The 12352-nt window shown below is 43.1% G+C and overlaps 1 protein-coding gene across 1 annotated transcript in view; it reads right to left on the minus strand.

The window, feature by feature from the left end:
• LOC147447547 (cyclin-T1-3-like) overlaps positions 1-12023 on the minus strand; it is a 69398-nt gene extending 57375 nt beyond the window's left edge. Inside the window, exons 1-2 of the mRNA XM_086523286.1 lie at positions 11828-12023; positions 11458-11693 (exon numbers count right to left, since the gene is read on the minus strand). Coding sequence (XP_086379412.1) covers positions 11458-11669 — 212 coding nt within the window. The 5' untranslated portion in view covers positions 11670-11693; positions 11828-12023. The remainder of the gene's footprint in view (positions 1-11457; positions 11694-11827) is intronic.
• Between the last annotated feature and the right edge of the window lie 329 nt (positions 12024-12352).

Genomic DNA, 12352 nt, shown 5'->3' on the forward strand with positions numbered 1-12352 from the left:
TTAATGCAAAGAAAAGTGAATTTTTCCTACCAGAGATACACTTTTTGGAACACATTGTCTCAGCTGCACGAGTGCAAATGGATCCGACCAAGATAGAGACTATACGTTATTGGCCCGATTTGAAGAATGTCCATGAAGTTAGAAGCTTCTTGGGACTGTGTTGGTACTACAGGCGGTTCATATGAAAGTTTGCAGAGGTTGCTTCCCCTTTGCATATCTTGATACAGAAAGGAGTCCCTTTCTCGCGGGGACCCACAGAGGTGACTGCCTTTCAGACATTGAAAGAGAAATTGACTACGGGACCAGTTTTGACTTTGTCGGACTTGCAGAAGTCATTTGAAGTATATTGTGATGCTTGTGGTCGTAGTCTAGGTGCGGTCTTAATGCAAGAAGGCCATGTCATTGCTTACGAGAGCCGATTGTTCTCTACGCCGGAGATGACAACACAGATTTATGAGAGAGCTTTTGGCGGTTATCCATGTACTTACTCAGTGGCGGCATTACCTACTGGAGCGGATTTTACTGTCTTCACAAACCATCAGAGTTTGCGCTACTTCTTGTCACAGAAGCAACTTTCGGAAAAGCAGATGCGGTGGGCAAACATCTTGTCACAGTTTCACTTCCAGATTGTCCATCTGCAGGGACAGAAGAATGTGGTGGCAGATGCTTTGTCTCGAAAGCCGTTGGTTTTGGCTATTCCGCGATACATCATAGGAGCTTCGAGGATATGGTCGACCAGTATGCCACAGATACAGATTTTGCAGATATTTTCACACGGATACGAGATGGGGAGACAGTAGCAGGATACTCCATTCGGGAAGGCTACTTGATGAGAAAAATCATGTTGTGCGTTACACAGCCGTTGAGGGAAAAGGTTATGAATGAATGCCAATGTCCACCTTTTACAGGTCACCGCAGCATTGCTACCACCATGAAAGGGGTAGAGAGATACTTCTTTTGGCCGAGACTCAAAAAGGATGTGGAAAAGTTTGTGCGCAGTTGCTTAGTATGCCAGAAGGTCAAGTTTGACAGGCATAAGGCACAGGGATTGTTACAGCCTTTACCCATATCCACCCGTCCCTGGGAAAGTATTGCAATGGATTTCATTTTTGATCTCCCGAGAACACAGAGTGGTCACGATGGTATCTGGACTGTTATTGACAGATTTAGCAAACAGGCCCATTTCATTCCAGTGAAGAAAACAGTCAAGCCGGATCACTTAGCGAGACTGTTTGTGGCCCAGATCTTCAGATTACATGGCATGCCTGAGACGATTGTCTCCGACAGAGACCCCAGATTTACGAGTTTGTTTTGGAAGGCAATTTGGGAGAACATTGGCATGCGGTTGCAGTTCTCATCATCGTTCCACCCGCAGACTGATGGGCAATCTGAGATTGCAAATTCAGTGGTTCTAGATTTATTGAAGTGTTATATCTCAGATCAGAAGACTCGATGGAAAAAGTACTTACCTTTGGTGGAATTTGCCTACAATAACACGATACACTCTTCAACGGGGAAGGCACCATTTGAGATTGTTGAAGGTGCTGCGAAGGTTCCACCCTTCCTAAGCACGAAAGGTAAGATTTTTGAAGCGGATGAATATACGCGAGATTTGGATACGACTTTTGCCAAGGTTCGCGAGACTTTGCAGAAGTCTCAAGAACGAAGAAAAAGGCAGTAGATCTCCATCATCGCGACTTGAGATTGAAGGAGGATGATTGGGTGCTCTTACGTTTTGAGAAGGCACACCTAAGAAAGAAAAAGGGAAAGAAGAGGCTTTTTCCAAAGCTCAGTATGCGATACTACAGACCTTTCTCGATAACTGAAAAGATAAATGATGTCTCCTTCCGATTGAAACTGCCAGATACGTGGAGGATTCACAATGCATTCCATGTGAGTCTCTTGAAACCTTTTAAGGGTGATGTATCTGATGATGGGGAGCCTGATGAGTAACCCGAAGTGGAAGAAAACAAGGAGATCCTTGTTCCTGAACAGATTTTGGCACATAAGGATACGAAGATTAAGGGTAAAGTCCGAAGGCAATTCTTAATTAAGTTCAAGAACTATCCTGCATTGGATGCAAACTGGATGGAGGAGGAGGACCTAGCAGATACTCCTCAGATTGTGAAACTTTACCTCGATGCTTTTGGTTTAGCATAGTCTACTCCAAACGGAACCCAGAATTCAGCTTGGCCGGAGATCTGGTGCAGTGGGATGCACAAGAGGAGAGTTACTCCGCTCCTTTGTCAACAGATGCCTTGATTTAGATACTAGAGTCACTGATGTCTCTTTGAGCTTCAAGGATACTGAAATCTAACAATATTCTATCGTATGACTTTATGAAATGGAATTCCTGATTATTGAGTGCAGGAACTGATAGACGAAATGACTGCAGCATTTTGGTCTAATTGATCTCAAATTGACACGGTTGCAATAGGGGTTAGTCAATCGGACATCGATGAGGTCCCGATTGGACCTAGATGCGATTGCTAGCTACATTGCGATAAATCATGGTCTAAGATCCGAATGAATGTTGAATGTCATGTTATGTCCTGTGATGTCTAGTGATCTCCTGTGATGTCGTGTGATGTGACTGTCGATTTGGTACATGTGCTAGATGTGTGTTCCTAGTACGTAGGTACTAACAGTTAGTGTCTGCTAAGACGGTTTACGGCTTCTGTCGATTTTGCAGGCATAATCGCCGTTGATTAGAATGCTTTCAAGAGGGGGGTATGTCACAAAGTGATGACGTGGCTAACGACAATAGAAACCCTAATTTCTGCCAGAAACCCTAATTCTTGCAAACCCTAATTTCTGCCAGAAACCCTAATTTGCAGAAACCCTATTTTTTGGAAACCCTAACCCTAACTGCTGGCTGAAACCCTAATGCAGCTACAAACTGTCACAAACGGGAGCGCATAACAATATAAAATATACTCGGATAAATAGAATTTATCACTTAATATTGAAGCCAAAGGACATAGAGAGAAATAAATAGAGAGAGAGAGAGAGTGAGAAGATCAACACAGTACTGGGGACCAGAAGATGGGTTGGTCCCCCCCCGTAAAGAGAATTCTTTATTAGGGAGAATCTTTTTACAAGCACAAGAACCGGAGAAAACCCCTCCGTTCTAATTCTCTGACTCGATGGTCGTTCCTTCCAGTAAGGGAAATCCGAGAGACGAGCTCTCAATCCTTTTTCCGTCTATACTCGGAGTCGAGACTCCGCAGACAATTTCCGAATTCAATTCCCGAAATTCCCAAGCGTAGGCCGAAGCCTTCTCGCTTCTCCTTCACGATGAAGTACCTGCAAACACACACGCAAACACGCGACAACAATTCGTATGGTGAATCCACAATAGATACCTGTCGCTCTTGCGCGGGAAAAGCGACTTCCGTGCTTCATAGTCTCGCGATCTCTCGCGTCTTCTGGCGGCAGAGTCCTCTCTTGCTGACGTTGGTAACCCCTTTTCAGTGACAGCATGTGGTGCTTTTATAGCTCCTTGACCACGGCATGAATAGCTGCTCGCGTAGAGATTGCGGCCGTGGTTTTTTTTTTTCTGTTCTACCCGAAATAGGGAGAGAGAATTCGTTGGCTGATCTGTTGCCTTATTTATCAGATGGCTGCCCACTTATTAAATGGGCGGCCGACGTATTTTAAAAATAGTTTGAATCCAATAAAACCTTATAAATTAAAAACAATGCTTTCACAGCACTTCCCAGGCGTCCCTGGATGCAACCACATGCACGAATGCAATGCAAACATAGATTCCTCGCGGGAAAGCGTTTGCTTTTCCCGGAAAACTCGTTCAAATTTTCCGCTTTTTAAGAAAAGCTTCTCAGAACCCATCGTTATTCTTGTGCTTGCGTCTTTACGCGTATTCCTCTTTCCAGTTCGGATTTCCTCTCGACTATGGATATCCCCTTTCCGATGCACCCGTAACCCACCTTGTGACGCATCAGAAATACCCAGTACCTGGTCCTTTCCTACCGAACTTACCGTACAATCCCCTTCACGATGCTCTATGTCACCCATCCTATGACGCATCAGAGATGTCCGTTCCTGGATGGTCAGATACTTCTTTCCGATGCTCCCTCTCACCCATCCAATGTGACGCATCAGAAATACCCGTTTCTGGTGGCCTTACAGACATTCCCGTTCTCAGTGCTCCCATCATTACTTTGAATGACACACTAGGAATACTCTGTACTCGGATGTCTCCAGTGAGAAAAACCCTCTCACTTAAAATTCCAATAATTCAATTAGAATTATTTTTCCTTGGTGTTCCAAGCGAGAAAACCCTCTCACTTATAAATCCAATAATTCAATTAGAATTATTTTTATGTCAGATAAAGCCAATTTAGCAACATCCCTCTCACTTATAAACACTTGTCCTCAACTGTAGAGATCCAACTGAACTGCCGAGAAGAAACCGGAAAATTTCAAATCTTGCTCAATGGTGAGTTGAGCTAATCCTTTCTCAATAGAGAACTTAAAAGTAAATTAAAGAAAAAAAAAATCATAATTCAATACTTACCTTACCAGTTCATGTCCTTCCTCTAGTACCTCGAGGATATCCTTCACCCTTCATCAAACTTACGAGCCATGTAAGAACTCGTAATTCGCGTCTTTTCGAGAATCTGTTAATTCAATTCCACCTTCTCAATCCCGAGAAGAATAATCCTCCTAAAAATCAATTTAGGTGTATGTCCTTGCGCATAACCTTGCGCTATTAGTCCTGAGGATATTAAACCTCTTCTGTCCTCCCGCATAGGGCATGTCGAGAGCATTAAGCTCATGTGAATCTTCCTACCGGCAGACAAAGTGTGTCATCTTACCAAAGTAAGTTCTTATTCCGGGCCTTTGCTTTGGGTAGGCCAATTGTTCTGATCCAAAGTTTCCTTATCCGAGACTCTATTAACTTGATTCCGTCTTCTCAAATTCGAGAAGAATAATCTTCCTAGAAATCAATCTAAGTATTTGTCCTTGCGCATAATCCTGCGCTGTTAGTCCAAAGGATATTAAACCTCTTGTGTCCTCACACGTAGGGAATGCCCAATCATAGAGCATTAAGCTCAATGTCTTTCTTTCACAAACAAAGTTTGCGATCACCTTAAAGTCTGTGTTCCGGGCCGTCGCTCAACGTAAGCGGACGATTCCAATCCGAAGATTCCTTGTGCACGGCGGGACTTCCAATCTTTTCCTCCTGCGAGTTATTACCACCGGCAGTGTTTTCCCGACACCCATTAGCGTCTCTTCCTTACAGAATCATAAAAAATGATTCACCTTGTGAGCATCAATGACGACTTGCAAAATCTCAGGCAGATAGGATTCTAGCCATAGCATTTTCCGAACGTACGTTCAAACCTTGTTCACAATAGAGCGAACCCTCTTTGATTCTCAGGGATGTTCTCCGATATGTAATTCTTACCATTTTGAAACGGTTGGTGAACTATATTCTTACAAACATAATAGTTGGAATTTATTTCAGCAGCATGTAAATGCTACTTGACCTCCTCATGGAGAAATATATACCGCAACCAAAAATTGCTACTATAATGGTAAAGGCACATAGCGTACTCAATGATCAACAACCATCAGAAAATCTCTTCTCCGTAGAGAAACTCAAATTCCTTCTACCGAACACATCTCAAATAGAGATTCTCGTGTCGGAATATCTTTGTGCGCAAAAAGGCGCTCAAGAGAGCATAACAAACTCGTCGAGTTCCTTGGCATTGGTCTGCATCTTCGTGTGTTATCCATGTACTCAAAAGTGTACATAATACTTAAGCTGTGTTAAAAGTTTTGGTGAACCTGGGAAATTGCCTTCCCTTCGTAAGATCCTTAGAGCGAAGACGCTCACATGACAATCCCTTGGCTCGATCTTAGGGCAAAACCCGATCATGAAATAAACTAGGATTTTAATCCTTGGAGTCCTCGAGCACAAGCCGTAGCAGTCTCTTGCTTCTTTACTCATAAAGAGAGTGTCCATTCACTTGTGCGAAAAGCACTGCCATATCTTCCCGTGTAAGGAGTGTTGGTTCATAAGGTACTCAAGCTTAGTGAAAGCTTTTCTTGCTTGAAATCGCGGAATGATTCCTTCCTTTCTGCAGTCCTACCCGCAATAGCAGGTAATTTGTTGGAGAACTACCAGATACCAGATCAATAGTTGACCTCTCGGCTAGTTGAGCAAACCAATTCATCTCAGAAAACAATGTTTCAAATTGATCCTACTCTCATAAACACTCGAGAGTGATCAATCCTGGTTATATCTCGTGCATAAAACCAATACGCAATTTATGGGTTCCTCAAAGATTTAACTTTGATCAAAGACCTCCCTCTTACTTAAAGTTTGAGGGTCTTCCTTTCAAAAAACTCAGGAGTTAGATTGAATTCCCTTACTCCAACCTTTCTCTGGATAGCAATGTATCCTTCGAGGAGAGGTAACAAAAATTCGTTGTTTCTGTGTTCAATGGTTCTTGTCCCACTGCGGGGATTGTATTCTATGTACACTAAGGTGTACACTTTCAGCTTTTATTGTTGACTCCACTATCTGCTGCAAAGTATCTTGCAGATGCGTTTACAAAATTCGGGCAAAAACCTTCATTAAATTTGTTCATCTTTCCTTCCTCAAAGAGGATCAAGAATGGAGCTACCTTGGCAAGAGTGGACCACTACTTGCTTTGACTCGCTCATGTTCCTATTGGGCAAACCAATCCCAATCTTCTTGAATGCCTTTCTCAAAGCATTGAGGAAAAAAATTTGTCGAAAAATTCAGCCTTGAATTGAATCCAAGTCTTGTTGTAAGTTCCTTGCAGAGCTTTGGTATACCACCAAGTACTTGCAATCCCCTTGAGGTCTTTGGTCACATGCCTCACCTTCGACACCTCTCAGAAATTGCCGTTTGCAAAGGCAACTTCAAACTGTCGAATGAAAGCAGTAGCTTTCAGGACATCTTCCCTTCCGTCAAAAGTATCAAACTTGATTGGAGTGTTCCTAGGTCTAAAGACGACCTTCATATCCTTCCTGAAATGAAGGGATTTCTTGGCTATGGTTCTGGATTGATGTTCATGGATATCTTTTGGGTTCTGAAGGATCTTGAGCACTCCGCTCCTAGGATTCTCTAAGTTCTTGAGCATCATGCTCTTGTCGCCTTCTCAGAGAATCCCAAGTCTTGTGTCGACTTGTTGCAGAGAGGAAACAAAAAAATTCCAACTCTGCGAGCTTTTCCTGCAAGACTTAGGTTTTCGCCTGCTTACTTCTCTCTTGGCTTGTCATGGCTTCTTCCCGTATCTTCCCAGAGTCGTCCTCCTTTACAGAGAAAGAGAGGAGACCATGCTCTGATACCACTGTCACAAACGGGAGCGCATAACAATATAAAATATACTCGGATAAATAGAATTTATCACTTAATATTGAAGCCAAAGGACATAGAGAGAAATAAATAGAGAGAGAGAGAGAGTGAGAAGATCAAGACAGTACTGGGACCAGAAGATGGGCTGGTCCCCCCCCTTAAAGAGAATTCTTTATTAGGGAGAATCTTTTTACAAGCACAAGAACCGGAGAAAACCCCTCCGCGTTCTAATTCTCTGACTCGATGGTCGTTACTCCCCGTAAGGGAAATCCGAGAGACGAGCTCTCAATCCTTTTTCCGTCTGTACTCGGAGTCGAGACTCCGCAAACAATTTCCGAATTCCGTTCCCGAAATTCCCAAGCGTAGGCCGAAGCCTTCTCGCTTCTCCTTCGCGATGAAGTACCTGCAAACACACGCAAAAACGTGACAACAGTTCGTATGGCGAATCCACAATAGATACCTGTCGCTCTTGCGCGGGAAAAGCGACTTCCGTGCTTCGTAGTCTCGCGATCTCTCGCGTCTTCTGGCGGCAGAGTCCTCTCTTGCTGACGTTGGTAACCCCTTTTCAGTGACGGCATGTGGTGCTTTTATAGCTCCTTGACCACGGCATGAATAGCTGCTCGCGTAGAGATCGCGGCCGTGTTTTTTTTTTTTTTTTCTTTCTGTTCTACCCGAAATAGGGAGAGAGAATTCGTTGGCTGATCTGTTGCCTTATTTATCAGATGGCTGTCCACTTATTAAATGGGCCGCCGACGTATTTTAAAAATACGTCTGAATCTGCCCAAAAACTCAATAAAACCTTATAAGTTAAAAACAATGCTTTCACAGCACTTCCCAGGCATCCCTGGATGCAACCACATGCACGAATGCAATGCAAACATAGATTCCTCGCGGGAAATCGTTTGCTTTTCCCGGAAAACTCGTTCAAATTTTCCGCTTTTTAAGAAAAGCTTCTCAGAACCCATCTTTATTCTTGTGCTTGCGTCTTTACGCGTATTCCTCTTTCCAGTTCGGATTTCCTCTCGACTATGCATATCCCCTTTCCGATGCACCCGTCACCCACCTTGTGACGCATCAGAAATACCCAGTACCTAGTCCTTTCCTACCGAACTTACGGTACAATCCCCTTCACGATGCTCTATGTCACCCATCCTATGACGCATCAGAGATGTCTGTTCCTAGATGGTCGGATACTTCTTTCCGATGCTCCCTGTCACCCATCCAATGTGACGCATCAAAAATACCCGTTCCTAGTGGCCTTACAGATATTCCCGTTCTCAGTGCTCCCATCATTACTTTGAATGACGCACTAGGAATACTCTGTACTCGGATGTCTCCAGTGAGAAAAACCCTCTCACTTAAAATTCCAATAATTCAATTAGAATTATTTTTCCTTGGTGTTCCAAGCGAGAAAACCCTCTCACTTATAAATCCAATGCAGATTTTGAGCGACGCAATTTGATGCTTTTAGCTCTACGCTTTGGGGATAGAGAGAGAAAGGGAATACTCTGCTTTATTTTTACTAAAGCCAGAGAGAGAGCTTGTGAGAGAACTTTTGCTTTTGAACTGGAAGCTTTTGGGGCTCTGCTTTTTGGGCATCCCTTGTAATCTTTAAATACGTGGTTTAGGGTTCACTCTGCAGAGCATCTGGACGCAGAGTCTAAGAGTGAAACCCTAACCACTCTCTTGTACTTTGACATTGATTTAATACATAAACAAACACCGAAAGGGCGCCAGTCTTTTGGGCCAATATCTCTAGGCATGGAACTCCGCCGGGCCAGTGCAAATCTATTGTGATCTGTGAATTGTTTTGAAGTGGTCATTTGGTGCTGTGGTGATTGATTCTTGACTTGGAGTGTCCAAGTCTGTTACAGCAAGGAACGCATGTTTCCTAAGCTCAGTATGCATTACTATGGGCCTTTTCAAGTGATTGATAAGATCAACGATGTTGCTAATAGGTTGAAATTTCCTTACGCTCATAAAGTCATTTATATCTACTATGTGTTATGACCTTTCTTGCAGGTACATGCAATGATAAAAGTGTGTTAACAACACAAGATCATCAATGGCATGTATATATGGCATGCAATCAAGGACGTTTGCGATTTCAAGAGGGGGGTATGTCACGAGGACGAGGCAACTGCTAACCTTAGTTGTTGGTTTCTTTCCGATGATTTTCGTTTAATTTTTGAGACTCTCTTTTTGAAGTTGCAAATGGCCCGACATTTTATGGCCAATGTGAAACGGTGGTTTCACCCGCAGACGGGAAGTTGGTCAGCACTGGAATTCGAGTAGGAAAAGGGCATCTAGGCTCAATTCAAAGTCATTTAGGTCCCTTGGCCGCACTTAACAAGTTGGTGGATACTAGAAAATTAACTCAAGGGCACGCCAAGGTGGGTCACCAAGAGAGAATCACCCAAGAACTGGGCTACATTGCATTGTTTGACGTGGTCCCAGTGGTGAAAGATGGTCAGATGACTAGTGAGAGTCCAATGGAAGCATCTCCTAAAATTTAGGGGACTCCTATTTTGGGCCATGAAATCAGTTCGCGTCATTAGCTCCAGAATGACAAGAGGAACATATAATTACTCTGCCGCTAAGTCAACTGAGCAACCAGTTGAGATATTTTTAGACCGGAAGGTACAAAACGGGAAACCCATGCATGAGTGCCACTTAACACATCTTTGAGCATTTTCCACCCTGAGAGAGAGAGAAGCGTTGAAATAAACATGGGGGTTGGATTTTCAGTTGTATGGTGGATTGTTGCAGGTACCAAAGCTACTGTGTGCTTGCTTACCCTCTATGTATAGTGAAGTGCAAGAACCGAAGCCTTGCACAACGTTCACTGCTCTCTCTCTCTCCGCTCCCTGCAGTTATGTGATGCCCCACAAGAGGGCTCTTCATTTGACCTATGTAGAGTTGTGTGGTTTTATGCTTCTATGCCGAGGCAAGAGCCTCTTTGAACAGGAACAGGGGCAGCTAACTACTACTCCAAAAGAAGGCACCGGCCAAGTTAATAACCTCACCTTACAGGTGCATTTTCAGCACTGGTTATGCACTATTTTTGGACTGTTTAGCAGAGGTATGGATGCCATAAGCATTGGGAACAGTGCCCCACTATAAGAGGACAATTCCGAGACTGTTTAGGGCTGAAAACAGGGTAAAAACCATTACTGTTTTTGGGCTGACACCAAAGGGTTTATGTCATTAAAAGCGAGTTGCGGCATGGGGGATTGTTCAAAGCAAGTTTTGGAGCCGTTATGCTGCCAAAATTTTGCTAGAATAGGTGTTATCTAGTTGGATACAGGTGAAGATCCCCAAGACTGCAGTTTTGTAATTTTACCCTCTAAAGTAATAATTGTGAAAGAGTGAGCATAAATCAACACAATGCCAGCAGCTACACATTGGGCAGAATACCCTACTCTACATACATAAGTTCCATCAGGTCACTACCAATCGATTATGTACAGCTACAAGTTGATCTGACCAGACTTCAAGTAGATCCAGCCTTTCTTTGCTTGCTTCTTGCCAGTAAGTAAAGGCATGACTGCAATGATATCTAACATGTCTGGCACTTATAGCAAACACATCATCCTTGCACTCACCATTAGCAAGGGTGCATTCTTATAAGAAAGAATGTTTGCCCCTAACAGCCACTCATGATGTTTTAAATAACTGCTGCTGGAATAAACTTTTCACAATCCACCATTGGCTTAGTGGAAATGAGAAAAGGGCTTCCTCGTCCAAATATTATGCCAGCTTTAGCATATCAAAATCCATCATTCTATAAATAGGCTACCTCCCTAGCATGACAAGTGTACACAAACCCTTTACTCACATGACACAAAGCATTTTCTTTTGAAAGAATTAAAACTATCATTTGAACCCTTAGCAAAATTATCAGAGCCAAAAGGATGTGAGCAACTTGTTCACATCCACAAACACTCAATTGTGGGTCTGCTTAAACCTTTGTACACAACTCATGTTTCAGTTTTCTCTGTTGTCCACAGATGTGCAATATAATATTCTGATATAATATTCTGAAAAAAAACATAAACCGCAAAATTCACCAAGGGCAAAAGAAGAGGAAATGGAAGACTTACACTTTGAGGTGCATTCCAAGGTCTTGCAAAAAGGTGCAATAAGACTTGCGTAAATACGCCTCCTTCGCCACATCAATACCATCCAGACGGGAAGGGGATGTGCTTTCAATGTGTTCTCGCGGAAAGTACCACTGCGAGCTTGAGTGGTCAGGCTCTTCCAAAGCGGCCCTCCCTTGCCATGAATCTGCCTCCCCTTCTAGCAGCTCCGACATCTCTTCCCTAATTTCAGCCAACACCTGACAGGAAGCAGATGTAAAATTCATTCTATGACAAAGAATGACAAGCAGACACTCTCCTGTGCGGAGAAACCCTCAACCATCACAAATTCAGAAGGACCCATAAACGCGTTACAAAGGGAGAGAATAATTACCTTAAGAAAAGCAGCAGGGGGCGATTATCCACAGACAGAGGCGGCGATCAAAGCAAAAAATGTGATGAAGGCGATGCAGACACAGAGCGTGCACAGGCCTGCACGACGATGATGATGATGAATCCGTACAGTAGCGAGCTTCGTAGAGAACTACGGGCTCCCTGCAATTTTGGCCCGGCCCCTCAACCCACTCTCAATTTTCACACGTGGTTTTATTCTTGTCGAATTACTTATGCATAGCCTAGTTCCAATTCAAACAAGAATTTTTCTACATGATGTAGGTCCTTGACGACCAAACTAATTTAAATTTTACACTAAATCATATACAATCTAATACTTATGCATAGCCTAGTTCCAATTCAAACAAGAATTAATCTACATGATGTAGATCCATGATGATTAAATTTTACACTAAATCATATACAATCTATTCATCTCCTACAACATATGAGCAATGTGCGAGAAAAATTTGCCTCTACTTAGTCTATGTGAGTGCAGCATCAAAGCCTTTTAAAGCTAAAGGAG

Source organism: Adiantum capillus-veneris, chromosome 11 (assembly GCF_014529385.1).
Source record: "Adiantum capillus-veneris isolate H3 chromosome 11, ASM1452938v2, whole genome shotgun sequence".
Classification (NCBI taxonomy): Eukaryota; Viridiplantae; Streptophyta; class Polypodiopsida; order Polypodiales; family Pteridaceae; genus Adiantum; species Adiantum capillus-veneris.